Source organism: Micropterus salmoides, unplaced genomic scaffold, assembly GCF_014851395.1.
Source record: "Micropterus salmoides isolate LMB-PRFRI ecotype aquatic unplaced genomic scaffold, ASM1485139v1 Ms_hic_scaffold_4, whole genome shotgun sequence".
Taxonomy (NCBI): Eukaryota; Metazoa; Chordata; class Actinopteri; order Centrarchiformes; family Centrarchidae; genus Micropterus; species Micropterus salmoides.
The window spans coordinates 23,252,875-23,280,062 of record NW_024043372.1 but is presented as its reverse complement, the minus strand read 5'-3'; the positions used below and the strand labels follow the sequence as shown (position 1 = coordinate 23,280,062).

General features: G+C 40.7%; 1 protein-coding gene across 3 annotated transcripts; it reads left to right on the top strand.

Moving 5' to 3' along the window:
- The first annotated feature begins 540 nt into the window (after window positions 1-540).
- LOC119886374 (FYVE, RhoGEF and PH domain-containing protein 5-like) lies at window positions 541-23,919 on the top strand. Of its 3 annotated transcripts, none has more exons than XM_038697068.1 (21): window positions 541-765; window positions 1,798-4,336; window positions 8,954-9,101; window positions 9,633-9,691; window positions 9,807-9,837; window positions 11,622-11,773; window positions 11,930-12,086; window positions 14,597-14,687; window positions 14,791-14,841; window positions 15,296-15,354; window positions 16,330-16,401; window positions 16,621-16,689; window positions 18,384-18,467; window positions 18,693-18,772; window positions 18,922-19,018; window positions 19,191-19,328; window positions 19,435-19,537; window positions 21,077-21,213; window positions 21,372-21,470; window positions 21,683-21,837; window positions 22,400-23,919. In XM_038697068.1, the coding sequence occupies exons 1-21, from the start codon at window positions 756-758 to the stop codon at window positions 22,434-22,436; spliced, it is 4,368 nt and encodes a 1,455-aa protein (XP_038552996.1). In that variant the 5' UTR covers window positions 541-755; the 3' UTR covers window positions 22,437-23,919. The 3 variants fall into 3 exon arrangements, with proteins under 3 accessions (XP_038552996.1, XP_038552994.1, XP_038552995.1); XM_038697066.1 differs by having other exon boundaries at window positions 21,372-21,497; XM_038697067.1 differs by having other exon boundaries at window positions 542-765; window positions 14,600-14,687; window positions 21,372-21,497.
- The last annotated feature ends 3,269 nt before the right edge of the window (window positions 23,920-27,188 follow it).

Below are 27,188 nucleotides of genomic sequence, written 5' to 3'. Positions count from 1 at the left end.
TGCTAAAAATGCAGTTATAAATGTTGTTCATTCGTTAGTAAATGCTCCTTCCAAGGCTTCTTGCTTTCTAATGAGCCATTGCTGTTCAACTGTTAATAAGGTATTAATAAAATACTTTTAATCCATCGAGTCTGTTATTATAAATGTTGATGGTCAACACTCTTCACAACACTTTTTTACAGCCTGGCAACACACAAGTTGTTGTTAAAGGCTTATGACCAATCAATATAGTAAACGACTTATCTTCCAGTAATAAAGCATTTAGTGCCTTATTAGAAAGTGGTAGCACTATTTATATTATTTTCTATTATTTTAAAAAAGGTAGTTGTTTGTATGGTTGGTTTGGTGTGTGATCGATAAAGTTCTTATTGACGGGTTAATGTAGCTATATGACCCTTACCTCGACATTTCCCCTTTTTTCTGTAATGACTAGTATTAAAATACTAATCAGGGTGTACCTGGTGTTAACATTTTCAATACTTTACAGCACCTGCTGCTACTGAGGGATCGAGCTTTCTCTCCATTTGGTTTCCAGTCGCGTCCTGCGCGCTGTAGGACGCACAGACGATCAGCTGAGCAGCGTCTCTCCCTCAGAAGCATATAGACGGAGCTGTGTTCAGACGGACTCCCTCACTCACTCACACTCTGCTTGGATAGTTCAGCCGAGTTTGGCTCCGTTTACACGTGTTATTTAACATCGTGTGTATCGAAGCTGCTCTTGTGGACAAGATGCTGGAGACGGTCGCTTCGCCAAAATGAACACAGGTGAGAAGATTTATTGTAAAGAACAATAAATAGGAGATAAATAGGAGGAGAGTGGTTTTGAACCGCTGGTTGTCAGAGCTCACCCTATATTTCACTGTGTGTTGGATATGTTGTGTATATTTTGAGCAAGCGAGTATAAACCATGTAGAGCTGGGTGGAGAGACAGAAAATAGAGTTTTAGTTTTCACCATTTCTTTTTTTATTTTACTTTTTTTTTGGTGCATTCCTATGAATAGATCATGTGCCCAGCGGTGGCAACAGGACATGAAGCAAACCAAAGTGTGTCTAACGCAGTGTTTCTTGATTTCAGAGCGGAGGGCAGTGTATTGTTGGTAAAATGATTCACTTTATACCTGTTCTGACAGAATAAAGAGATTTCAACGGAGCTCCTTTTGGTGAAAAACTCAACGTTTCTGAATCCAGCCTTACTGTTATTCAAAGGTCTAATGCCTATATTTTCAAAGAGGCATTTGTCTTTTTCTGTTTTTTGGGGAGGGGGAGTTAGACATTCTTGAGTTCATTGTTATTTTCAAGAAAAGCTTAATTTTCTTTGATCATATGTTTAACACAAGTTAAATATATAATATATGCATAAATTACATACATAGCTTTATTGTCACTCTCCTTTGCTGCATAGAGTATCTTTCTGAAAGCAGTAAAGGCAGCCTGAGAGGGGTTTCTCTCACTTGAATCACAGGAAGTAAGTCAGGGAAATCCCTTAGATATTTTTCCTACTCTTTCTCAAGGATGTAAAAGCAAACATTACTAATTTCAAGTCTCTTATTATATCCTTTTAGCGCCCAGTTTTAAGTTTAGGTAGCTCTTTCTGAAAAGTATGAGGAACACACTGACATACACTTAATAGTTTGCCCGATTAGTTCTTTAGCATGTAATAAAATGGTCAAAGTGCGAGCACATGATAATATCTAGAATCTTTGAGCAGTTTTAGGTCACAGGGACACAATACAAATGACCTGTAAGCTATTTTAAAGCACATAATCTTACAGTTTCCTTTTCCTGTTGTGCTTGCAGACTGCACCAAGCCTTCTGTTGCTCCAAAGCCAAGATTAGTTTGTCACGCCAACTTGAAGCTGCCATCCCCTCTCATGTCTACAGCCAGGGGTCCCAAACCCTCTATTGCTCCGAAACCTAAAGTCACACCAGAGCTTAATGGCAACCAGGGAGAATGCATTAATGGCAGCTTGCTAACTTCAGATGGTGAGGTTGATGAGGAGCATGAGATGGAGAATGGTCTAAACAAAGCGGTTGCTGACAGGTTGCCAGCAGAGAAACAGTTTAACGCCTACATCCTCAAATTACCACAAAAAGATGTACAAAATGTGGCAGAGGACGGTGAGGCTACAGAGGAGGGAGAGGAAGAAGACATGATTCAAAAAATGGATGAGGACTGGAGGTTAACTGACAGTGCTCTAACAGAGGAGGTGGACTCCCTGGAAACACTTTGGGTCAGTGATGCTGGACTCACGGCTGACTCTGAGGAGGCGGTGGAGATGATTGACACAGACATGACGGAGGACATGGAGGGTTGTGACGCAGGCGAGGCGCTGGCTGACACAGATGGCCTCTCAGTGGGAGACATCTCTGTTAATAGCATTGAAGAGGAGGCAAGATGCTATTCAGCTGAAAATCAACACATGAAGGAGAGACAGGATGGAACAGGTGACTGCACAGCAGATGATCTAACTGAGTCTCTCACGGACGAACCGGGTCTCCTCATCAATGACAACATGAAGGACACCGACACACAAGTTCTCCTAGAAGATGGGGAGGAGAGAGAAGAGGAATCTGCTCCTGATTGTGGCATCACATGTAGCAAACGGAAGTTTAGATGTGGCCATGAAATGAAGGAAAAGGGTGGAAACATACAGAACATTTGTTTTTATGACTTTATTCCCACAGACCAGAAACAGTTCTGTGATACAACTAAGACACATATTGACGTAGGGGATGATCCAACTCATGAGCCTTATTACGTCTCTTCAGAGGACATCATTAACAGAGAGCTGATGCCAAGGAATAACAAAGGTCGTGGACTCCCAGAGAGTCCACTCACATCACAGAAAATATCAGCCAGGAAATGTGCAGAAACAGCAGAAAATGGACAAAACGACTGTGTGTCCACTGATGATTATGTGGAGATTGGTAACAGTCATGAGTACGGCAGCCACAACAGTAATGGAACCGAGGCAAAAACATATCAGAAAAGTACTGAAGAACCCAGAGCTCAGACAGAGCAAGCCCTGCTGAATCATTCGGACGGCCAGTCAATGTTCAGGCTGATACCCCCCTTAGTGCCAACAGACACTGACACCTCGCTGACATCCTCTCTCTCAGAAAGCCAGCTGCTTTCGCCGAGTGACTCTGATGTCTTTAGAGATGAGGAAGACCTGGAGGGTCACATAGTGCCGTTTATGGATGACACTACTGAAACGGAGCAGGACATCAGTGATGAGCATGTCTATGAGGAGCCAAGGCAAAGCTCAGAGGATGAAAATGTTTTCTCTTTTGATAAGAGGACAACAGAGATGCGCTCCCGCTCACTGTCACACCGCGTTAATAATAATGTGGCTGAGGTGGGAGTGCATTTCGTTCAGAGGACCTACATGAGTGGATTTGGACAACCTGCGCTGAGCAGCAGCCCCATGTTAGGCTCAATGCTGCACAAGAGCTACGCCAAACCCCACTATTTGTCCCTGTACCCCCGCTCTATCTCCATGGAGGGACAGGACACGTCTCTGGGTGTCTACAGCTACAGGGAAGTATCCTCAAGACAGGGAGGTGCCATTTGTTCATCTGGAAGCTTCTCCCGGGACTCACCTCTGTCGTCCAGTGGCATGTCCACTCCAACATCAGTAGTGGACATTCCTCCTCCGTTTAATCTGGCCTACATCACAAAGAGGCCCATCACGAAGAGTTCCCCCTCGCTTTTCATGGAAGGAGACTCATCTGAGAAAAACAGGAAAAAAAAATCCTCCATTAAGCGTTTCCTGATGCTTAAATTTAGGCGGAAAACACAGAGCAAGCCTGTGGTGGATGTCAACCCGTCCTCCTCAGCAGAGACCAGACACCACACGCCCAGCAGACTGCTGGATTTCGATAGACACAGCATAAGTAGCTCTCCACAGCTCAACTCACGCTCTGCGAGTAAACCTCATGTTTCCCCTGAGCCGGCCTCCACCTTCTTGTTTTACAAGGATGGCAAAAGAAAAGGGAGCTCTGTGGCCTTTCTCAATCGTAGCGTCATCCGGGTGGAGTCCTTTGAGGACCGCTCCCGAGTGCCTTTCACACCTCTTCCCCTGACCAAGCCTCGCTCCATTTCCTTTCCCAACACAGATACCTCAGACTACGAGAATGTTCCTGCCATCAGCTCGGATTATGAGAACCTTCAGGTCCCACAGCGGAGGCCCGTCCGCCAGGCACCATTCACAGACTTCTTTGACCGTCCAAGTCGGGTGCTGTCCTCTGCCAATGAGACTGATGGTTATGTCGACATGAGCAGCCTCCCTGGGTTCAAGAGTAAAACTCAGCCACCTGAACAGGAAACCGAAAGGTATCCAATCAAGACTATGAGTTACAGCCATGCTATCAACATGCTTATGTTTAGTATTTATTTTAGTGTGGTAGCATTTAGCTGTAAACTCAAAGTGCAGTTGAGGCAGAATGTCATTAGTTTTGCAGATTTTTGGTCATCAACTAAAGTAGCGCAGACATTTGTTCTACCTGATGATGGTGCTATAGAAAAAGTCAGAGGATTACAAAATTCAGTAGGATTCATCCTTTGAGGACCATGAACGCCTGTACACAATTTTATGGCAATCCATCCAATTGTTGAAGTTTTTCAAAGTGGGGGTCTGGTTTACTGACTGACTGGTGTTCTGACGATCTATGCTGCCTTGTCGAAAAATGCTACCGTAGCGCAAATCGACAGTAGAGACTATTAAGTCTCTCTGCCCTATCGAAAAATGCTACCTTATGTGTTCCTTTTTCCAATCCCATAAAGTTATAACTCTCACAGTATTATGACATCTTCTGGTTTTTGATTATATTATAACATCATTTCAGGGGCAGCATATTCTGATAGACTAATATCCCCTATCAAATAATGCTCCCACTACAGAATCATTTTATATCGCACCACTACTCACTCCATGTGTACTGTAAGGAGATGGGGAGCATGTTGAAATACTATATTATGTCATCTTTATTTAAGATATCATGGGTAGCGTATTCTCATAGACTAATAATGTTGTTGTTCTTTTATATTACTGACAGATATTGACTGATCAGCCACTTTCTTGACGGCATTCCCAACAGCAAGGTTGCACAGATTTATGGACGTGGAAACAGACCACGCTTGTGGGTCATACGCATGCGCAGAACCGCTAAGTAGCACATCCCGATAGGTAGCATAAAACGACAGAACACCGGCCAACATTGCCGTCCAGAGCCATGCTACTAGCGTGGCTAAAACTTGTGTCTGTGTGCTGGGGTTTGTTCATGTACATTGTGCTGGACATAATATTAGTGATCTTTGTCATGTTTTACACTGAGCACAAGTCTTTTTTTATTGCTGCTTGGCCACTGTGATGGTTTAATAATGCCCGTGGGGAGGGAGATTTATATCTATTTATTATGTTGAGTCCCCTGATGCTGTGATCACACAGCAGACACGGATGTGGTGATCAGTTGTAGGGAGGACGGTGCAGAAGCTACCCTCTTGCTATGCAGTGAGACGTACTAAGCCCCAGCTTTGATGTGTCTGTGTGCTGTTGGGGCATGGTAGGTGGTAGGAAACGCTGGAGGTGGTGGTGGTCTCTTTAGATCTAAGTGAAACAGGCCGGTTTCATTCATAAATCATCTTTTTAGGAGCAGAAACAGGCTCCTGTGTTGATGCTGTAGGTAGAGCCTCTTGTCTCCCTGCTGTGTTGTTATTTGTTGGTATGATCAGCCGTGCTGTGCTGACATTAACCCATCCCCCTGCATTCCTGTAGGCTGTGCCCATATCATACGGGCCACTCATGATGATTAATTGTCCGAGCATTTTGGAGTCATTGCTCTTCTCGAGCCAGTCAGGAACAACGGGCTGAGATACAATCTCAGTATGTTCTGTAGTCAGCAGTTGTTCACTGCAGTGTTTGCCTCTCATCGTGTTTACCATTGTGGTTATGTGTGCAAGAAAAAATGTACAGGCTCTAAAATACAAATTTTTTTTTTGAAATGGAATACAAAACTTTGGTTTGATATAAAAACTTAAACTTTTGTATTTCCTTAAGTACTCAAATGGCTACAATACACATACGGTAAAAAATTACAAGTAAATTTACAATCTTCATTCTATCCACTGCTTCACTCTGCTGGTGCCTCAATCCTGTGGCTTCAGTCACAACAACAGCACAAAGGTCCCCTATAAGTCTTTTTCTCAAATCAAGGATCAAAGTAGTTTATTTATCAATAAGGTTGTTTGACAAGTAGTTGTTTGTAGTCCCTTTCTGCTAAACACACAGGACTTAATATAGGCTTATAAGTAAATGTATATAAAAATATGATAACATATTTTTAAAAAACAATATACGGTTATTTATAAACATATATATACACATATACACCCAGAACATTCAGCAGTGCATTTTTTGAATTTGCGTCTGGGTAGAATGTAAACAAAAGCAACAAGATGATAATACGGCTGTCATCTTCGCATAAAAGTCTCACATTTGGGAAACAGAGTCCATCTTGAGCACCAAGCAACATCAATATAAACACACGTCATCTAATGTTCCCGGAGTCTTGCGCTCTGAGACGAGACAGAGTGATTAGTAACAGTTTTAAAACAATTTATTTTTGTTTGTAAACATCAATAATCCACTGTTGGAAAATTATATGATTTTTTTTATTTAGGCCATAAAGTTAGGCCATACGTAAGTGATACAGTCATACAGTATAGATATGAATATGGACTGAGAATAATTGATAATGAAAATCATGATTAGTTGCAGCCCTAACTGTGAGAGGACCTGACAGTGATGTCAGGTCCTCTGAATTATTAATGTCTGCTAAAAACAATTGAGCCAAATGAGCCAAAACTTATTTGTAAAGTTGAAGAATGTTCTTCTTTTGTTGAAGTTGCACTTCATTCCTACCATGTTTTGTCACTGACCATTTGCACACCATAGCATGCAACCATGGCTTCTTCATACTACTGTTAATGCAAATTAGCACTTCAAAGTTCAACAAAACACTGGATGCCACATTTAGCGCTGAGTTTATCTAAAATCTTTTTTATAATATTGCTTTTCCATCACAAAAAAACACAGAAGTTGCAAAAGTTAAACGCATCAGTGTATGAACCTAAACGTTCTGTGCTGGTACTAAAGAAAGACAGTGGTGTGGTTATCATTTTTCTCACTTTGAGTGAACAAAGCGCCTGTAATCACAGCAAAGCAATATCCCGGCCGACAGCAGAGTTAGTGGTTGAGGCTGTTACTTTTAAAGCAGCCTGAAGGGGCAATATTAGCAGATCATAGTTTGGAAATCATCAGAGTCTTTGCCCATCATAGCTATCACTGGAACAAATAGGCTCACCAATGAACCTGAGGGAAAAAGAACATGTACAAGTAATTTATCTCTTTCTGTAATTTATCTCCATAGATTTCGCCCTGAGCCGTCACACACCTTAGCAGGACTACAGTGACAGAGGCAGTGATATAAAAGCCGAATAAAGAAACTGTGCATGTAGCTTGTGGTTCAAGCACCCCCTGGTATCTCATCCAAAGTTTGATCCAGCATGCTGTAATTGGCCATGCAGCTCTAATATGTGTGATGCAGAGATCTGAACTGCTGACATATGTTGTTCATATGTAGCTGATTTGCATCTCAGTGGGGTTAAATGCTGAAAACACGGCAGGAACATTGGCAAGGCAATTGGTCATGTAGAGGACAACTGCATCACTACTGTAACTTAAGAACGTGTTTTTATTTGCATAGCTTACACTCCCCGCTGAGCCGCAGCAAATTAGCATTTTCATTTGGGTTCCTGCAGAAGAGAATCTCACAGCATAAAATACCGACATGCGTCCCTGGTTGGGTACAGTTGTCACCGCAGGCCTTTCAAGATCAGTTTATTGGTTTTTCTAAACCTGCAATGTTTTAACTATTCACACTTCTAACGTTGAATATGTTTATTATAGTGATATTTCAATGTAGACTACCATAAAGGACCATAAAGATGGCTTGGATGGTTAAATTAAATTCATCTGATTTATTCTCACGTGAATGAAGATTTGAGGACAGAACACAGTACATATTATATAACATATATATATATTGGGGATCTTAAACATCATTAAAGGAGTGGCTGTAACTTTAGGGAAATACATTTCTTTGCTTTCTGGCACAGAATTAGATGAGAAGATCTGAATCACATCGTGTGTGTGTGTGCGTGTGTGTGTGTGGGGGGGGGGGGGGCTACAGTAAATATGAAGCTATAGCCAGCAGCCTGTAGGCTTAGCTTAGCATAAACAGGAGGGAACAGCTAGCCTGGCTCTATCCAAAGGTATCAAAATCTGCCTGCCAGCAGCATTAAGCTCACTTAATGTTATCTCTTTTGTTTATTTAGCACAAAAGCCAAAGTGTAAAAGTTAGAAGTTTCATGGGGGTTAGGCTATATACCAAACTATTTCTTAGCAGGTAGCTGTTGCCGCGTAGCTATCGGAGATGCAAGGAAGTTAGTGTGCCCAGCCAACCCAGATATAACATGTGTATCTGTGGTTGAGCCGCTCATCAGTATTGTCCGCCAAGGCCATAACTTGTGATTAGGCGGCATTCCTTCATTTTAGGGGGTCACGAGCAATAATGGGTGGGAACCACTGGACTAGACCAGATATTATATTAAGTTTAAGAAACCATTTTGACTTTGTTTGTCAGGAGTCAGTGGTGAATTGTTCAAATTGTTGAGTTGTTTGTTGCTTGGCCATCAGCTATTATAATTAGCTACCTGTTTAGTTACTGTGTCATTTTTAGTGTCAATTAAAAAAAAAACAACAAAAAGTATCAGCGCATGTAAGATGCCTGTGTGTGTCTGTGTCTGTGCCTGTGCCTGTGCCATATCATTAACTGTAGCCTGTGCAAATGTATAGTTTATTTCACCATGGTACCCCTTCTTTCTCACCAGTGCCTATACAGAAGCCTACAACGTTTGTTTGGTGGCTGCCGCTCCGCAGACTTTTTCAGAGGGTGATGCCGGGAGAGAGACGGTGGCTGAGGAGGACCAAGGACGCACCTCAGAGGAGGAAGAAGGAGGCAGCAATTACGACAGACAGGTTAGTTCCTTTGTGTACAGTCTATGGTTAGTTCTGACAAGTGTGTGTTAAGTTTGTGTAGTGGCTGTGTGGCGGATGCATGTTTTGGAATTTTAGATTCCTATTGTGAAAGTTCAGACTTAAAATGTAAAATCTGTTAATCAGCTGATAACGTTCAGTCTTATTTTCCTATTTTCAACTGTTTTCACCATAGGATTGCTACCTGCTGTCCTTTTAAAAGGGATTTTATTTGTGTTGTTGCCTTTTCTCAAATGGTAGGTAGAAATGACGACCTAACAGAACAAAATAAAACAAAGTGAGCTGTTTTTCACCTTGGGCAATTGCAAAATTGCCCTCACAAGCCAGGATTTTAATGTGGGTTAATGGAGGTTAATGGGCTACTACAACGCCACCCTCATTATTTAGAATTTGATTGCCGCTTGGAGACGATGTGGAGAGGGGAGCCAGCTATATTTGTTGAACTGGTGCCAAAATGCTTCAGCTCTTCCTAACCCTGGGCTTATTACAAGTAAATAACATGATTGTTTACAGCCTGATGGCCGATCCAGAGCCTTTTACATCGCAAAAGAGCTTGTGGATACGGAGAGATTGTAAGTCACACTAATTTCCCATATCAAACATCTCTCTCTCATCACTTATCGGTCTGAACTAATCAGGTTCCCTTCACTTTCCTGTTTAATTGTATATTTATTTCTCTCACCACAGACACGTGAAAGCCCTCAAGCTCCTCCAGGAAGTAAGTGATGTATCTCTATTCTCTATAAATATGCAATTGCAATATAATTCTCATGTACATATCTAGATATTCTCAGTGGCTACAGGCTACTACAGGCTGTCTGAGCTCTGTGAAGGGGTAGTTGCAGACTTACATGTTAAAGAATTAATGTTCTTTAGCTCAAGTATACATTTTGTCACGGTTGGTGGGTGCGTAAAGCAGGAGTGAGCCCAAATGCAAGACACTGTGAGCTGAGGTTGAGTTCTGGGGTTTATTTATCCCAAGCACAACAAACAGGCATGAATAGAACTCACAAGTACAGGAACTAGTACATCCAAAAGGTAGCAACAAGTAGAAACACAGCATCCAACAGGACTGACATGCAACAATGGCCAGACAGGGAATGAACAGAAACACCAGACATTTATACACAGGGACTAATGAGCAGGGCGGGAGCAACACAGGTGACTGGGATCAGGGTTAACGAGGCAGAGAGACAGAAGGGAAAAACAGAGTGACTGGATGGCAGGCAGATTACTGGAGGTGAGCAGACATCACACAAGTACTGAACACTAAACAAAGAAACAGATCAGAATAATGAAAATAACAAACTAATCCAGATCACAACTAAACAAGCAACACAGACCAAAGCTAAGACTTGAACAGAACTCAGGACAGACATGGGCAAAACACAGAAGTACACAGACCAGGAGTAAACACTTAAGACATGAACTAAGGCACAGGACTAAGAACTAAAGACACAACCTAGGAACTAAGATACAAGACCCGACACATATGAAGTAACTTACAGATGCGGATGAATGCAATAATAAAGTCTACACAGAGACTAAAGCAGAATGAACAAAATCAGATTAATAAAACTGGCAGAGAACATAAATGACACCTAACCAACAGACGGAACCCAAGCATGGTGGTGGGAAACTAACACGTGAGGGACAGGAACAGAACTAAAGTACTAAGGCAGACACCGAGATACAGGACGGGACAGATCAGAACCACCACACAGAACAAGCAGAAGACTGGATACAAGACCACAGACAGACAGGACTGAAACCCAGACACAGAGAAACCAAAATCAAAACACCGAGAAGGCATGGCCAAAATAGTATAACACAGACAAGCTCAGGGCAGGATTGTGACACATTTTATCTCTTTTTAAAGAAGTGTAATTTAATGTATTAAAGAAATGTAAACATCTTTGTCTACTTGCCTGTCTTGAGCAATCTAATCCTGTCAAAAATGACATGTTATGTGTCATGTATATATGTTTTTTTTTAGCAGATGCACACTATATTTACTTTAATTCCATCGTTATATATGAACTTTTATGAAATGCTGTTAATGTTGTGTTTCTGTTCTGTGTGCACGAATACTCAACATTTTCTCAACATTCATTCACATTCACACGTAAAAGCTGCACACTACAAACAGTCTGATCTGTTGGCCTCTGAGCGGCTTCACTGGCTCAAAGGCACCTCAGCAGGGATAAAGAGGGAGGAACAAGTGCTTCCCTTTCACTTCCCTAACTAGATTTATCCCTCTGGTGTGGGGATTAAACTAGTGACCAAATCACAGCTGCTCTAGTGTTCTTATCTATGATGAGGTTTCCTGATCTAATAGCTCATGTACTCCCTGCTGTCAGATATTATCTTGTTGTACTTTTGCAGAAGAAGTGGAGAAAAGAGGAAAAACAGTGCAGACTTCAGTGAAATTGTAAGTTTAGTGAGATTTTGAACATATACTACAAAAAAGTAATTGTTTCTTCACACTTGCCCATGTGCCAGGACTTTCGGGAAGCTGTTGGGGCAGCAGTTGGGGACGAAGGGGATTCTGTGTTGGATGAAGAGAGGCTTCGAGAGATTCTCAATGAACTGCCCGATGTTTACACCCTGCACCGCAAAATCCTCAACGAGCTGGAGAATCGAATCCGACACTGGTGAGACGCGTATACCGCCCAATGCTGTTAATACTACATGCTATAACTAAAAAAGGAATTACCCTCCACAATGCAGCTCAGAAAGCTTGACATGTAACCTGAGGACTGGTGCACGCTGCTTCTCCTCTATCCTCTCACCTCTGTTTCTCCATTCAGGGAGGAGAGCCAAAGGATTGCAGACATCTTCCTGTCCAGAAAAGCAGAGTTCTTGGTTTTTACCACTTATATCGGCCACTACGACCGAAGCATGAGCCTGCTGGAGGACAGCTGCCGAACTTCACCTGCCTTCGCAGCCATTGTTCATCAGTTTGAGGTTAGACCTACGGCGCTTCTCTAACTCTAAATATCAAACGCATAATGCAACACAAAATGGAATCCATAAAAAAAAAAAATCTACATTTAAAACCTTCTCAAAATTATAATTTAAAATCACAATTATACACAAAAAACATGAAATGAATGGATCTTTCTGAGAATTAAATGCCCTCTCATGAGCTCAAGGGAAAGCACACAACTGTGATAAATTTCTTTAATTATACTGGAATAGGAAACACTTTGAGGTGGTGAAGACAGAGGCAGATGTAAAAATAACAGTGAAACTTTGGTTTCAACATCACATATTTGATGGTTAACAAGAGTCCCACTTATCTCTGCACATTATCTGTTATCAGCAGATGTCAGTGCAGTGTGGGTTTGTGTGTGTGGGTGTGTGTGTCTGTCTTGTGTGCAATGACAAGCATGAAAAGAGGTAGCAGAGATGGCCATGGCTAAGTGTGTGATATGGGCCTGTGAGCATGTGTCTGTGTGAGAGCGATTAAAATCAAAAGATGCAAACCCTTAAAAGGTTCAAACAAAAGGCCGCTATGTGAATAAAAGTAGGAATTTAACAAAGTTTTCTTGGCTGTTAAAAGAACCTTTCATGACACCCAAAGGAAAAATATACTCCATGTTTTTAGATTTTATACGTTTGAGATGAGCCACTCAGAACGACGATTAAACACTGAACGTCTCTTTAAAAACAGCAGACTCTTAAAATGTATGTAAGTCTCATTTCCCAAAAGCTTTTTTTGAGCTGCATAACATATCCAAACAATGCACTTTAGTGAGGAGTTATAATTAGCCTCAATTAAATGAACAGACACAGGACAGTGTTTTTTAAAGCCAGAGAAGCTTTTTAAATTGATAAGTTGAAAATGTAAAACATGTTAAAAAAATATATGATAGTATGCTTAACAGTTCAACATGGAGATTGCAGCATGTATTCACCGTCCATTATTTAATTTACATTTACAGTGCCTTGCGAAAGTATTCGGCCCCCTTGAACTTTTCGACCTTTTGCCACATTTCAGGCTTCAAACATAAACATTCTTTCATTTCTTAAAGATATCCATAAAAAGTCTTGTTTAAAGTTTGCCACAAGCCACCTGGGAGACACACCAAACATGTGGAAGAAGGTGCTCTGGTCAGATGAAACCAAAATCAAACTGTTTGGCAACAATGCAAAACGTTATGTTTGGCGTAAAGGCAACACAGCTCATCACCCTGAACACACCATCCCCACTGTCAAACATGGTGGTGGCAGCATCATGGTTTGGGCCTGCTTTTCTTCAGCAGGGACAGGGAAGATGGTTAAAATTGATGGGAAGATGGATGGAGCCAAATACAGGACCATTCTGGAAGAAAACCTGATGGAGTCTGCAAAAGACCTGAGACTTGTCTTCCAACAAGACAATGATCCAAAACATAAAGCAAAATCTACACTGGAATGGTTCACAAATAAACCTATCCAGGTGTTAGAATGGCCAAGTCAAAGTCCAGACCTGAATCCAATCGAGAATCTGTGGAAAGAACTGAAAACTGCTGTTCACAAATGCTCTCCATCCAACTTCACTGAGCTCGAGCTGTTTTGCAAGGAGGAATGGGCAAAAATTTCAGTCTCTCTATGTGCAAAACTGATAGAGACGTACCCCAAGCGACTTAGAGCTGTAATCGCAGCAAAAGGTGGCGCTACAAAGTATTAACTTAAGGGGGCTGAATAATTTTGCACGCCCAATTTTTCAGTTTTTTATTTGTTAAAAAAGTTTGAAATATCCAATAAATTTCATTCCACTTCATGATTGTGTCCCACTTGTTGTTGGTTCTTCACAAAAAAATACAGTTTTATATCTTTGTTTTAAGCCTGCAATGTGGCAAAAGGTCAAAGTTCAAGGGGGCCGAATACTTTCGCAAGGCACTGTACATATCCAGCTATAGACAAAGGAGTTTTCAATATTTTCCCTTCCAGTTTATAGACCACACAGGAGAAGACTTGGCAGCAAGTCTTTGCAGAGCAGTTTTCTCTGTCTGATTTAAGAGCACCCTAAGCAATGTCAGCGCAGTAAACTCTTTTCTCTGTTTGCCTTTCCTCATTATGAGTTTCATTGATTTTGAGGTTATTATTTTGAGTTTTTGAATAGGGAACTGCTGACCGAATAGTGTGTGTCAGAGAGAGAGAATTATTCATTATTAATAAAGTGATTTTTGAGAAAGAGGGTGTTGATACATAGAGGCGTGCAGCATTGCGGTCTTTGCACATACTGTGCTGACCAGCAGTCTGTGTTATTGGCCCTTGTTCTCACTTAAAATATGACTGGAGGTCCTACTCAAGGGTCCAGTTTTGTTGTATAATTTGCTTCTTAGTACAAGTTTAATTTTCTTTGCCAAAGTTAACACATTCCGTGAGATCCCTTGACCCTTTTCATTAATCTGACATGACAGTCCGGCCCTGATGAGCAGCAATGAAACAGTAAAATGTTGACTCTGTATCTGTTGTATCTGTCCCAGCAGCAGAGTCCAGCTGGGGAAAAAGTGTCTCTGAAACATCAGCTCCTGCAGGTCATTGTGCGTGTGGCTCAGTACCGCATGCTCCTCACTGGTGAGTCTCACGTAGGACAAGATTTAGGGCAGCGTATCTTTTCTGAATATAAAACATTTCACTCATGGTCATTGCATTCATTTTTCTTTCATTCCTCCTAAAGATTACCTGAACAACCTCTCCCCTGACTCCAAGGAATATGAAGACACGCAAGGTATACTGTAAACAAACAGCACACCCAGTGTGGACAGAGGCTGCTCACTCTGCGCTCTGTTACTCACAGGAGACCCTTCAGGCCTGTGTTTGTGGCTGTGTTTACAAGCAAATGCTTTGCACACATTTGGCATGGAGACAGCCATGAGAGAGCCAATTTAGATTTTCTTTGTTTGTGGTGGTAACCCACCAGGCACTCATATCAGCTCTCTTCTGTGTCAAGACTGTTATGTGTAATTCATGAGAAGGCTACGCTATCTCTTATCTCAGATAAGGGAGCCAACCCAGTCTGGGCTTGTAGACACGTCCGGGCTCCTGACTCATTTTGAGTTTTATGTTTGGTGATTTTCTACACAAGAAAAAAAAGAAGCATCTCATCAGCTGTGAATATTCATTGTGAATGTGTTCACTTCATGTAGTGTCTTTCATGATTCTTCTGTCCTTGTTTATCTTAGCTGCTGTGGTGGTAGTGTCTGACATTGCAGATCAGGCAAACGACAGCTTAAAACATGGGGTAAGTGTTATGTGTATGCATGTGTAACTACTGAACCCAACAAACAAACATGAATTTCACATCTTATTTTCAACCTAATTGTTGGTCGGTACTGAACACAGACATCAAAACACATGTCTGTACAATCCCTCAATTTAGTCATTCCAACAGGATTTGCTTGTGTCCGTCAAAAGTATCTGCTTTGGTAATTCTGTAAATTAATGAAAACCGGACCCCTTCTAACTATAAGATATTCCCTGCCCAGTCATCCACTTAGTTTAGGTTTAGGTCCTAAACAGATTATTCAAGGAGGAAAGTTAACTGCCTCCTGAGTAAATGTAGCGTCACTTTTCACAGTACAGCTCTGACTAAATGTACACAGAGGAAGAAATATGAGAGCATTTTCACCTAACAAATTATCAAAATGAGATTCATTAAACCTGTAATGACATTGGTAATACCCAGACTTTTCCTTTAGCAACACCATGAGGTACATATTTGTGGCTTTGAGTTAAATGTCTCAACAATGACTAGATGGACTACCATAAATGTGGTGCACACATTCATGTTCCCAATACTTTAATTTATGACCAAAAACCTAATGACATTATTCCCATATCGGCCATAGCTCTGCTTTGTTGTCAGTGCTAATTAACAAATGTGAAAATGCAAACACACTGAACTGAGTTGTGATTATACCAGCTAAACATCAGTATTTTAGCTAAGCTGACATAGCATTTAAGTTCAAAGCACTGCTGTCTCTAAACACAGCCTCAAAGAGCTGCTAGCGTGGCTGTAGACTCAGTATAGTAGTTCTAGTAGAGTCACATGCCAAATGATGACATTTCTCAACAGTCTGGCTCTTTCTAAAGAGAACAAAGTATGACATGCCCGACTGATCCAGGTGATAACTGTCTACAAACGTCTGGCAATGCTCTTTCACCGTTTCTCTTATTTTGACGTGTCTTTCTGTTCTTGTCTCCCTTTGTATCTCAGAAGAACTTGTTGCGTCTGGTCAACATAGAGTACAGTGTTCGTGGCCTGCGGGACCTGCTGCAGCCTGGCAGGGTATGAGTCTGATAACAGCATTGTTTCTGTCTGTTCTGCCTGCAAAGCCCGCCCTGTCTGCCCTGCACCACCCCTGTGTTGCCCTTTACACAATTATTTAGCTGGGAAACCCCAGCCGGCCTGATTTTAAAAACAACATTAATTTTTGCAGACGCCGTCTGTGTGGTGTCATGATCAGATGACTTGTTAATTTTATGCATATATGCCTTTTTTAATCAGGTCTTTGTGAAGGAAGGCACCCTGATGAAGGTCAGCAGGAAGAGTCGCCAGCCCCGCCATCTGTTTTTGGTGAACGCTGCTTCCTTTTTGTAGTATATAACTTAACTATGTTGTACTTTGTCCATACTATGTTTTATTTTAATAATTTGCTTCATTATGTAACTACAGTAAGTTCTCAAGACATCTCTGTAAAATGTAGAGGCAGGCATTTTCTGGTCTGTTTCTATGTCCAGACGGAGCTATAAAGAGCAGGGTTTCCTGGCAGGATGTTTCTGAATGCTGACTTCCTGAGCCAGTTCTTTACTGACAGCACAGGGAAGGTCAACCAGCTCCTTATAAGCTGAAGGACCTCAACAATTATGACTTTAATTCTGCCAGCTAAATATTAATCCGATGTGCACCTTTAATGTAGACAGCGGTTTCAGATGGATAAGATGATGCTAACGTAAACAGGGAGAAGGATGTAAAGGAAGGAGAAGGATCTAATTGATAAAGTTGGGAGTGTAAAATTAGTAACCATAATTTTTCAGTACCTATCACAACCACACTAACAAAACCTTATTTATGGCCTGACAGAGACAGTTCAAAAAGAGTATTTCAGAGAGGCAGTGAACACACTGTACTAGATAAGTTTATAAAAAACACAACATAGAGATAGCCCTGAAATGTTATAATCAAGAGAGATTAGAAAATTAAACGCCTTTGCAAATTTTCCCTAGAGCATCATCAAAGCGCACTGCTTTTCCCTCCAGTGGTGTTTTCAAGATTCGTGGTCTGGGCTCAACACTAAAAAAGCTCGTAAATGTCTCTTCTGGAGGAATGTCGGTAATCATAGCTGCGTAACTTTTATCCTGCCAGTTTATGATCATGTGTTATCAGATATTATTAATGTTTGAGACCGGATGATAAAACAAGTCTGCCAGAGAGATGCCACTCTTATTACAAAAAGTATTAAAACACACAGGGACAGAGGTTAATGATCCAGTTTTATATCAACTTTGAAATCTATTTACTGAAGTATTTCATTTATGTATGATCATAAAAATGTTTAATTTGTAGATGCTCCCCCCAGACATACAGTACATTTTTAGACATACATAAATACTCTGCCTAGTTTCTGTTTTTTGTACAAAAAAGATCAGTTAACCAGTTTAAAATTCCTTAAATTACATCTGCTTCTCTGTCAGTGAAAAATTAATAAAGCTGATAACTATGAAAATATTTTTTTATTTTTCAAAAGGTTTAACTGTTTAATACACAGAATTTCTCTCACATCACTGAAAAGTCCATTCTCAGTGTATTTGTGCTGGAGGGTTAACGTTGCACATCACACTGTAAGTCTTATACTTCACTGTGATTGGCTCCCAAGCTAGTTGTAATGTCACAAGTTCATGCTTGTAGGCCTCCTCTTGAACTCAGATTTAAGGTGAGCTCAGAGAAACTGTCCTCTTCAGTAGATTTTATTTATTTGTACATTTGACATCTAAATTAACCAGTAGAGATCTGTACTGTATGGAGTGGACACTGTGGTTTAGGGGGAGCTGTGTGTGTGTGTGTGTGTGTGTGTGTGTGTTTGTGTGTGGAACTCAAAGAAGTCAAGTATTTTGTATTAGCTTCTAGTGCCACCTACTGGAGAGTTGCTGCACATACGTGAATGAGATATATATTATATATATTATTCCCTTTAACATGTCCAGTGATCTGCATTTACTTGTCTGTTCTGCGTTTTTACTGTAATGACTGTTATTTCTGTCTGTTGTTAGATGAATGATGTGCTGCTGTACACCTACCCTCAGCAGGATGGGAAATACAGACTGAAGAATACTCTGCCACTCACTGGGTTGAAGGTCAGAGTCATTCATTAAATCGCCTAATGTCATAACATCATATTGATTTCTAGCATTTTTCCCATCTAAATCTCCCAGGAGTTGATATGCAACTAAATCTAGAAGTTCCTTTCCCAACACACATCAGCCATTTAAATAATATAATATATGGCTTTTTAATGAAAATTTTTGTGCTTTACTTCTCTCGCTGTCTGGTGTTTGATTTGTGATTTACCGATTTCTCAGGTCAGTAAACCCATCATAGAAAATGTCCAAAATGCACTGAGGATCGATGGAACGGACATCTCCATCACTTTGTCTGCAAGGTCAGTCACACTTCACTGTGTCCTGTTTGGAAAATGGCAGCGATTAAAACCTAAAATATTCAAAATGTTTACTACTGCAGCTGATGTTTTTCATATTTGGTGATAATTTGGCAGTAATAGTGTAGTGATTTTGTGTGTATTTTTTGCAGTTCCTTTATTGAAAGGGAGGACTGGTTTTACTCTCTGAGCCGGACTGTGACTGAAAATGCCAGGGGATCTGGAGCATTCAACAGCTGCTCAGGAGAGGTGAGCAAACTCTGCTCCTCTGTATTCATTTATATTAAGTCATTACTTAATAAGATTTTTGTTCAGTCATGCTTATCCTCACCCAGACTGATACTGATATTACAAGTTATCGTCGTGGATCTCTGCAGTGTGATAAATTATGTTTTTCTTTGTTTCTGTGTGTTTGCTCCAGGCCAGAGATCGTCTGCGGCTGTCTCTAGGAGAGAAGGCCCCTACACTTGTTCCAGTGTCACAAGTGATGATGTGCATGAACTGCACCTCAGATTTCAGCCTCACTCTTCGTAGACACCACTGCCATGGCTGCGGAAGAGTGAGTCACACACAAATAAAACACAGCTCTCTATTATACTTTAATATCCTGCCTTTGATCAGAGTGTTTAGTGAATCCACTTACTGTTTCTTATTGTTTGACACAGATTGTTTGTCGGAGCTGTTCGAGGAACAGATATCCACTGAAATACATGAAAGACCGCATGGCCAAAGTATGTGATCACTGTTACAACGAGCTAAAGAAGAGAGGTGAGAAAACTCTTAGATACATATTTAAGGATTCACCAATCAATTTGACTGTCTATCAGCCCAAACGTTTTAGTGTTGCAAATCTTCTTGTAACCAGTAGGAGCAATATGTTTACCCCTAACTAATAAACTACACAACTAATCATTATCAGTGCACACAGCATCAGTCTATCTGTTTATTTTAAATGAAATGCAGTCATTAAAAGTGCATTTGGAAAATGAAGTCATGGGCTACCATTACTTGCAACATGATAGTTATCTGATACAGTTTTGAGGGACATTGAGTGTAGGATGAGGATGTAAAATGTCTGAAAGTAGCCCCCACAAAAATATACATAAATAAAATCAGTGTGTTGCACACGTGGGTAGTGAGATTACACTCCAGTTTGTGTAAAATGCATGTAATATACAGAAAATGGCAAAACTGAGTTTTGTAATTGTAAGAAATAGTTTGAATTCAGATTTGTCCAACTTTATAGTTCCTATTGTTTCTTCTTCACTATAATTCAACAAAGAAAGTTGTGGCCTCTGCTGCCATATAGTCATACTGTAGCTGTCATTTACACAGTGGACGCTGGGGACATGTCCCCACCACTTTTTGAAATGGCTGATTTTGTCCCCACCATTTTTTTTAAAGCATAATTTGTTAAATATAGCCTGTAGTTTAATAACAAATGAAAGGTTTATTTGCACACTAAGAAAACATGCAACAAAAAAAAAGAAACAAGAAACAAATGTGCATTGTCCAAGAAAAGTAACTTAAGCTAAAAAAAACAACAACAGTCTAGTGATTATAAAATTACCCAAAGACCTGCATGCAGCAATCAATAACTTTAACAACTTCTTGACACAGTTTCTTTTTGGCCAGGTTTTCCGTTCTCTCCCTTTGAACATGACAAAAGAGGAGGGAAGACTAAATCATGGCAACTTATGTGTTGATCTACAAGAGAAACAGATCTGAAAAGCAATGCCTGAGAGCTAATGTGCTACCTGAATTTCCTTTTACATAAATAAAACATTTCCACTATAAATTGTGCAGAAACTTTTACCAGAATGCAGGAATTGAAGTTTTTAATGATCAAAATTTCCCGGGCAGGTCCCCCCAAACCCCGGTTGCACTGGCCTTTCTGTGTGGAGTTTGCATGTGGAGTTCCCAGTGTCTTCGTGGGTTCTGTCAGGGTGCTCCGGTTTCCCCCACCATCAAAACATGTTAGGTTCTTCTGTCAGTGTTATTGACCAGACATTGGTAAAGATCTGGAATTGGTCCCTAGGCGCTGTACCGCGGCTGCCCACTGCTCGCTAGAGGGATGGCTTAAATGCAGAGGATGAATTTCGCATACATGTATGTGTATGTGACAATAAAGTATCACATTAATCTTAGCCCCTATGTCCCTACCACTTTTCAACACAAAGTGACGCCCTTGTGTATAGTTCAGACAAGCTTGCACACTGAACCTGCCACGTTAAGTAGTTAGTGTGAGTGTTATAGTCTTGCTCCTGCTCACTGCTGTGGTTAAACAACATTTCTGCATTTATGCAGGGGGAGATGCGTCTGCACAGTCAGGTAAGAGTAGCCCTCGTCCAAACCGCTCCAGTCGTCCTCTCTCTGCCATGTTCCAAAACATTCATCCTCCCAGCATCTGGAGACATCGGAAAGGCACTGCCTCCTTCACCCAGGTACGCCTGCAACATGTGCCTTTCTCTCTCTGCAGAGAGTGCCACATTGGCTGCACAGTGCAGATTACTGAGTAGTTGCTGATGTGGATGAAAGCTATGCCTTGTTTTGTGAGGAACATCGCTAGTTATCAGTCCCTCCCTGCTCCTGTGTTATGCAGGTAACATTGTCAGAGGAAGGATCCATTAGTGGCAGTCTACAGCGCAGCAAGAAGAGCAAGAGGAGCTGGAAGAGACTGTGGTTCCTCCTAAAAGACAAGGTGCTTTACACCTACCGAGCCCAAGAGGTGAGGGGAAACAAGCACTCCCCTTTAACCTGAACAGCACATAATTCACACTTGAACAGACCTTACACAGTGAGGTCTATAGCCATCAGCTGTCTGAAAATGACTAAAAGTGCTGAAACGCCCAAAGTTGATCACTGTGTCTTAAAATCTTTTTCTGTTCCACTGATGGGCTTTTCTGTCTGCAGGAGAAAGTAGCGTCAGAGAGTTTACCTCTGCTGGGTTTCACAGTGAAGCTACCTGACAAGCAGGAGGGAGAAGAGGAGGCCAACATCTTCCAGCTTTACCACAAAAACACTTTGTATTACACCTTTAAAGCTTCAGACAACTACACAGCTCAGAGGTGAGCAGCACTTGATGTTTAGAGATTGGCAATTCAGGTAGATATTAGTCTGTCCTTTTGAAACACTGTGCTGACATTAGGACCATTATTGGAGTATGGATGTCTGTCCTGCTGTTGGAGGCTAAAAAAGACTCACCATAAGCTGAAACCACGATGTTTGCCAATGTGAATGACTCACAGGTTTTTAAGTTTTTAACTTTCAGATTACTCATTCGGGGCTCAGGATTGGATTTTTATCCTTGACACACCATGGCGACCATGTCTGGAGTGGAAACATGAGCAACACCAAATTTGTAGTTTCAACATTTTCTCTGAACAGCAGCAATGTGTGGACTGAATTTATAGAAACAGGAAAGTTAGTAAAACATACTCCACTAGGACATAGTGCTATGTTTTTTTCTAAATCAGGATCATAAAATTAGCTCCGTTAATAATGTAGCTATATGTCCTGCTGTCTGGCACATAAATTGTAGTTTTTAGGTGAGGCAGGCTGAAATTACTCTTTTAGCATAACTGCAGTTCATGCATTTTTTCCCTAATGTGAAATCCTCTCCTTATACAGGTGGGTAAATGCCATGGAGGAAGCTACAGTTTTATAGGATCAGCTACTCTGGATGAGTTGCCGAAAAAAGAAGTCTGCTGCCTTTCTTCTGCTACAAACAGACCAATAGGGGAATATAGGGAATAAAAAACATTTGATTATGCCTGCAAGTTGTAACTTTCCTGGCTGGACCGAATAAAAGAAGACACTGTGTTCTTGGAGAGGGGACACGATTACCTACTTTGTCAACCTCTGGTGTCCTCTGCCTGCTGTTACAGCAGGTGTGATGCTGAGAGCCACAAGAGCTCCAAAGAGAACATTATATTGACGTGACCTATATTTCTCACAGCAGCTGATCAGAGACATTCCTCCAAATCATGGGGAAATTGTAGATGTGTTTTGGAAAAGAATGATCCAACATATCAAATATATCAAAACAACGTAAATCATTTCAATAGCTGATCAAACAAACAGTCATTTAAATCTTTCATTTACAATTCATCCAGGTCATAGTTATCCAAAGAAAGTTTAAATGACCATCTAAAGAAGGTTAAAGTCAAGGGCAACTGGACTTGGTTGAAGATACTAGTATCTTCTTTCTAGTATCTTCAACCAAGTCCAGTTGCCCTTGACTTTAACCTTCTTTGGATGGTCATTTAATAGTCATTTCCATGGAGGCTGAAAAAATATAGCAACAAATTTCAACCTTTCAACCAACCACATCTGGGATGACCTGATCTTCAGTGTTAAAAATGAATTGGTTATGACTTCATTTCAACATGTGTTCTTCTGCTGGATTAACTGCATCTCTATGACTAATACTTTGAAGCACAGGCTGTATCAAAGAATGAGTAATTTTATAGAAGTGTCTGTAGCTTTGCCATGTACTGTATTGTTGGAGATGGTCCTGCCAGTGAATGAATAGTTTCTATGCTTTTTTTTGCACTGATATAAGAAAAGGAATGAACCTGAAAAAGAAACATGAGTGTACCTTCATCATAGAGGCCAAAGCTTCAGCTACTGATGTCCTTAATTGACATAACAAGCTTTTTTATTGGAAATGTTGCTAAGTATGTTGCTTTATTGTTTTAAAAGCCCTAAAATAAGTATAATGTAAATTCTTATTTGTATAAAGACTTCACATCCAGTTGTGCACACATTTGTTTGGAATGAACCACAAATCACTGATTTCAGTGATCTGCATACTCTTAGACTTTTTACTGTACTTCATGATTTATTAAGTTTAAATTTGCTAACACCATAAAGGAGGCCATAACGATGGAAACGGTCTGTGTGCTTTCTCTTTCCCCTTTCTGTCCTCTTAATGGCAAGTTGACAAAACATCAAAGTACCACAGGCTGTCATTGACTTCCTGTCACTATGACCTTGCTGATGGAGCTCAGTAAATACATAAAAAAATGGACATTAGCCACTTTGCATAACGGTTTGCACTCCATTTGTGGTATCGTCTTTATGTCTGCACCGACATGTAGCCCATGTGTGGCCCGTTCTGATGAAACACCAAGCTGCTGGGGGAGACACAGGGGACTGAGTAACACGTAGACCAGTGTGCTGTTCGGCCAAAGAAAGGCCAGGCCTGCTCTGCTTTTTTGTCTCCCCCTGAGGCGTCCTGACCCAGAATAATATCAAGCAGAAGTTTGCTTTCTGGGGCTCCTGAAAACTTGCAGACACCTCGTCCTATATAGAGGACAGATCATTCATCACCCTCTCTAGCCCCAATTCTGTTTTCTCCCTCTTCTGTAGCTTATCTCCTTTCAAATTTGTAGGGAACGTTTTTCTAAGTATAGTATTCTATATGTAAAACAGAGCCTTCATACTTCTGCTTATGTTTTTGTGGTCACAGCAAAGCAGCAAGAAACAGGAAATTATTGACTTGAGCTGGTTGAAGAGTAAACAAGACTAAAATTGGAATGTCCGGTTGAACTGGATGATCTTGGATGTGCTAACTAATAAAAAAAAAAAAAAAAAGTGATGAAAGCTTTTATGTGGGGCTGACGGTCGAAAAGGTAGCCTTTTTTCTTCACAGCGGGGCAGCAACAGTGTCATAATCCAGGCTTACTTCCATATCGCTGCAGGCAGGAGCAATGTGGAGAGAAGCAAATAATCAATCACACACACACACACACACACAGCCTACTCAATAAGGTCGGATGCATTCAGCTCTGTTAAATGTGCTCAGCCTCAGGAATCATTATCAACTGGTGCCTAAACAGCTGAAATAATTTTTTGAGCTGGACTTGATCATCTATGGCCTTTTTACCTACGATGCTCGGATGGCAGAGTTCTGTGAACTGTTCACACTGACAAACATCCTGGCCATTTTCTGTTTTAGTCTGAGAAGGCAATGCCGTGTTTGTGTTGATGTCGTGAGTTACAGCAGCATGCCTTCTCATCTTTCATAGTGTTGTGTGGGCAGCAGATCCTCAGGGGAAAAGGAAAGATTTCTATTACATAATAGCTGGAGATCTAAATAAAAAGACTTAAGAAATTTAACATGTCCACTTGACATTGGCTTGACATTTCTGGGTTTGCACCTTGTCTTGTTTTTCTAGGCACCCTTCATAGAGAGAAAAAAAGATGTGGAGAGGGTAGAAGAATAGAGGGACGCACTCTTATGTCCCACTTTGCAAACTCTTTGCAGCCTACACTGCCAAGTCAATGTTACACCTATTCCACCTCCCCTAACGCTTTAAATAGCCCACTCTCCCTCAACAGGACAAACAAAGAAAAACACCCAGCCTTCAGCACACTGCACCTCCGACTGAACAGTTATTATCCATTTTGCCTAAACATGGAGCCTGTATTGTGCTTTCTATTCTCTTGTGACAATTCTGTCATCAGCAACTATCTGCAGAGAGAGATGTAAACACATGTCAGCATGGCAGGCAGCTGTCATCTGAGGGATATCAAATCTGTCTGGTGTATTTGAGCCAAGGCAGAGATAGTCAGGGTGTTGTGCTATTTTGCCTTTATTAGAGAGTGACATGTAGAGACAGACAAGAAACAGGGAGGGGGGTACATCATGCAACAAAGGTCCCGAGGTGGAATCGAACCAGCAATGATTGCACCCATGTGGGCATGAGCTGTAACCCTTCAGATATCAAGGTGCTATTTCTTTTATATTTAAAGAAATAGTTGAACGTTTTGGGAATTGTGCTTCATAGCTTTGCTGCTATGATTTAGACTTAGATGATAAGAATGACACCACTCTCATTTCTGTCTGTTCAATATGAAGCTAATGCCAACAGCCAGGTAGCTTAGCTTAGCATAAACACTGTATACACTGCAACAAAGCTAGTCTTCTTCAAGACTTCTAAGCTCACTGATTAACATGTTATGTCTCCATATAACGTGTTTGTTAATGAGCGTTATATTTGCTGGTAGATGGATTTTGTGACATTTGGACAGAGGCAGGCAGCTATTTGCTCTTGTTTCCTGTCTTTATGCTAAGCTACGCTGTAGCCTCATATTTAACAGATAGATAAGAGAGTGGTATCAATCTTCTCATCTTACTCTCTGCAGGAAAGCGAATCAATGTATTTACCAAAATGTCAAAAAATAATTTCTCTAAGAGGACATTTTTTTTCTTACTGCAGGACATTTTCTACAGTCTTATGATTAAAAATAACACTGTATCATAAAAATATAAATATATATAAACTGTGGTCAGTAGTGCTGTAGCATCATCGTCAGAGAGATACTGACACAGCTGCTGCCTAGTGTACTTGAATATGAAAGTTCCTTAAATTATTTTAGGGTCATTGAATCATTTTAATCATCTCGTGACAACTGCTATTTATCTTAGGACTTCTTATAATATTGAGCCCCTCAAAAATCACAACCTATTTATATATTTAGTGGTGGAAGAAGTACTCAGATCTTTTACTTAAGTAAAAATAAGTCATACATCACGATGTATAATTACTCCATTAAAACTAGAAGTAGTTCATTTAAAATTTTAAGTGAAAGTATTATCAAAATGTGCAGTGTTAAAAGTAAAAGTACGTGTTCTGTAAATTATATTTTACATTATAAGAGTATTAATACTGATGAATCAATGTGCAAGTAGCAGTCAGTGGAGCTATGTTTAACAGTTCATACACTAAAGTTTGTTAATTTAGTCCAATCGCTCTCAACATAGGAGTCGGGCCCTTTTACAGAGGGGCAATTTAAATCTAAGGGGTTGTGAAATGATAATTGGAAAGGGAAATTGTTACAGATTGTAGATGTTGGACCCAGAAGCAGACTCAGACACAGGCAGTACAAGGACAATAAAAATAATGTAGTGATGTAGTAATTAAAAAAGTGGAGCAGGGAATGGAGATGGAGATAGTGGCGATGTTGCTAGAGAAGGCAGAGAGCAGAGGGTGCTGAGCAGTGGCGGAGAGAGAGCGGAGCAGGCTGGATGAATGAAGGAGAATGGCGTGGTTGGCTGGTGTTGGTTTGACATAGCTGGCTGATAGGTAAGCATGGTACAAGTACAAGGAGAAACAGGATAACCGTAAAACTTCAGTTAAAAGCCTAGTCCCAATTAGACGCCTGTCCCTTTTACTGGCATGGTGTGGCTGCACATTTTGACAAATAAACTAAGGTTTTAATTAGACACATGGTCTGGGTTTTATAGAAATTCTTTGGATATATAAAACCTCTTGAAGCCCACTGTGTCGCCTGCTTGAGCTACTTCTAAACTGCTTAGACTTCATATTTCAATTGTTTATTTTATTTTATGGAAACAATGAGTACCAAAGTATTATTTATTCAGATTTAACAGCATGGAAAAGGAATTAAA

Bases quoted from the DNA above. Each gene is read 5' to 3' on its own strand.
- LOC119886374 (XM_038697066.1), top strand. The intron at 14,688-14,790 runs GTGAGTCTCACG...TTCCTCCTAAAG, and splicing joins GTACCGCATGCTCCTCACTG to ATTACCTGAACAACCTCTCC. The intron at 19,538-21,076 runs GTGAGAAAACTC...GCATTTATGCAG, and splicing joins CAACGAGCTAAAGAAGAGAG to GGGGAGATGCGTCTGCACAG.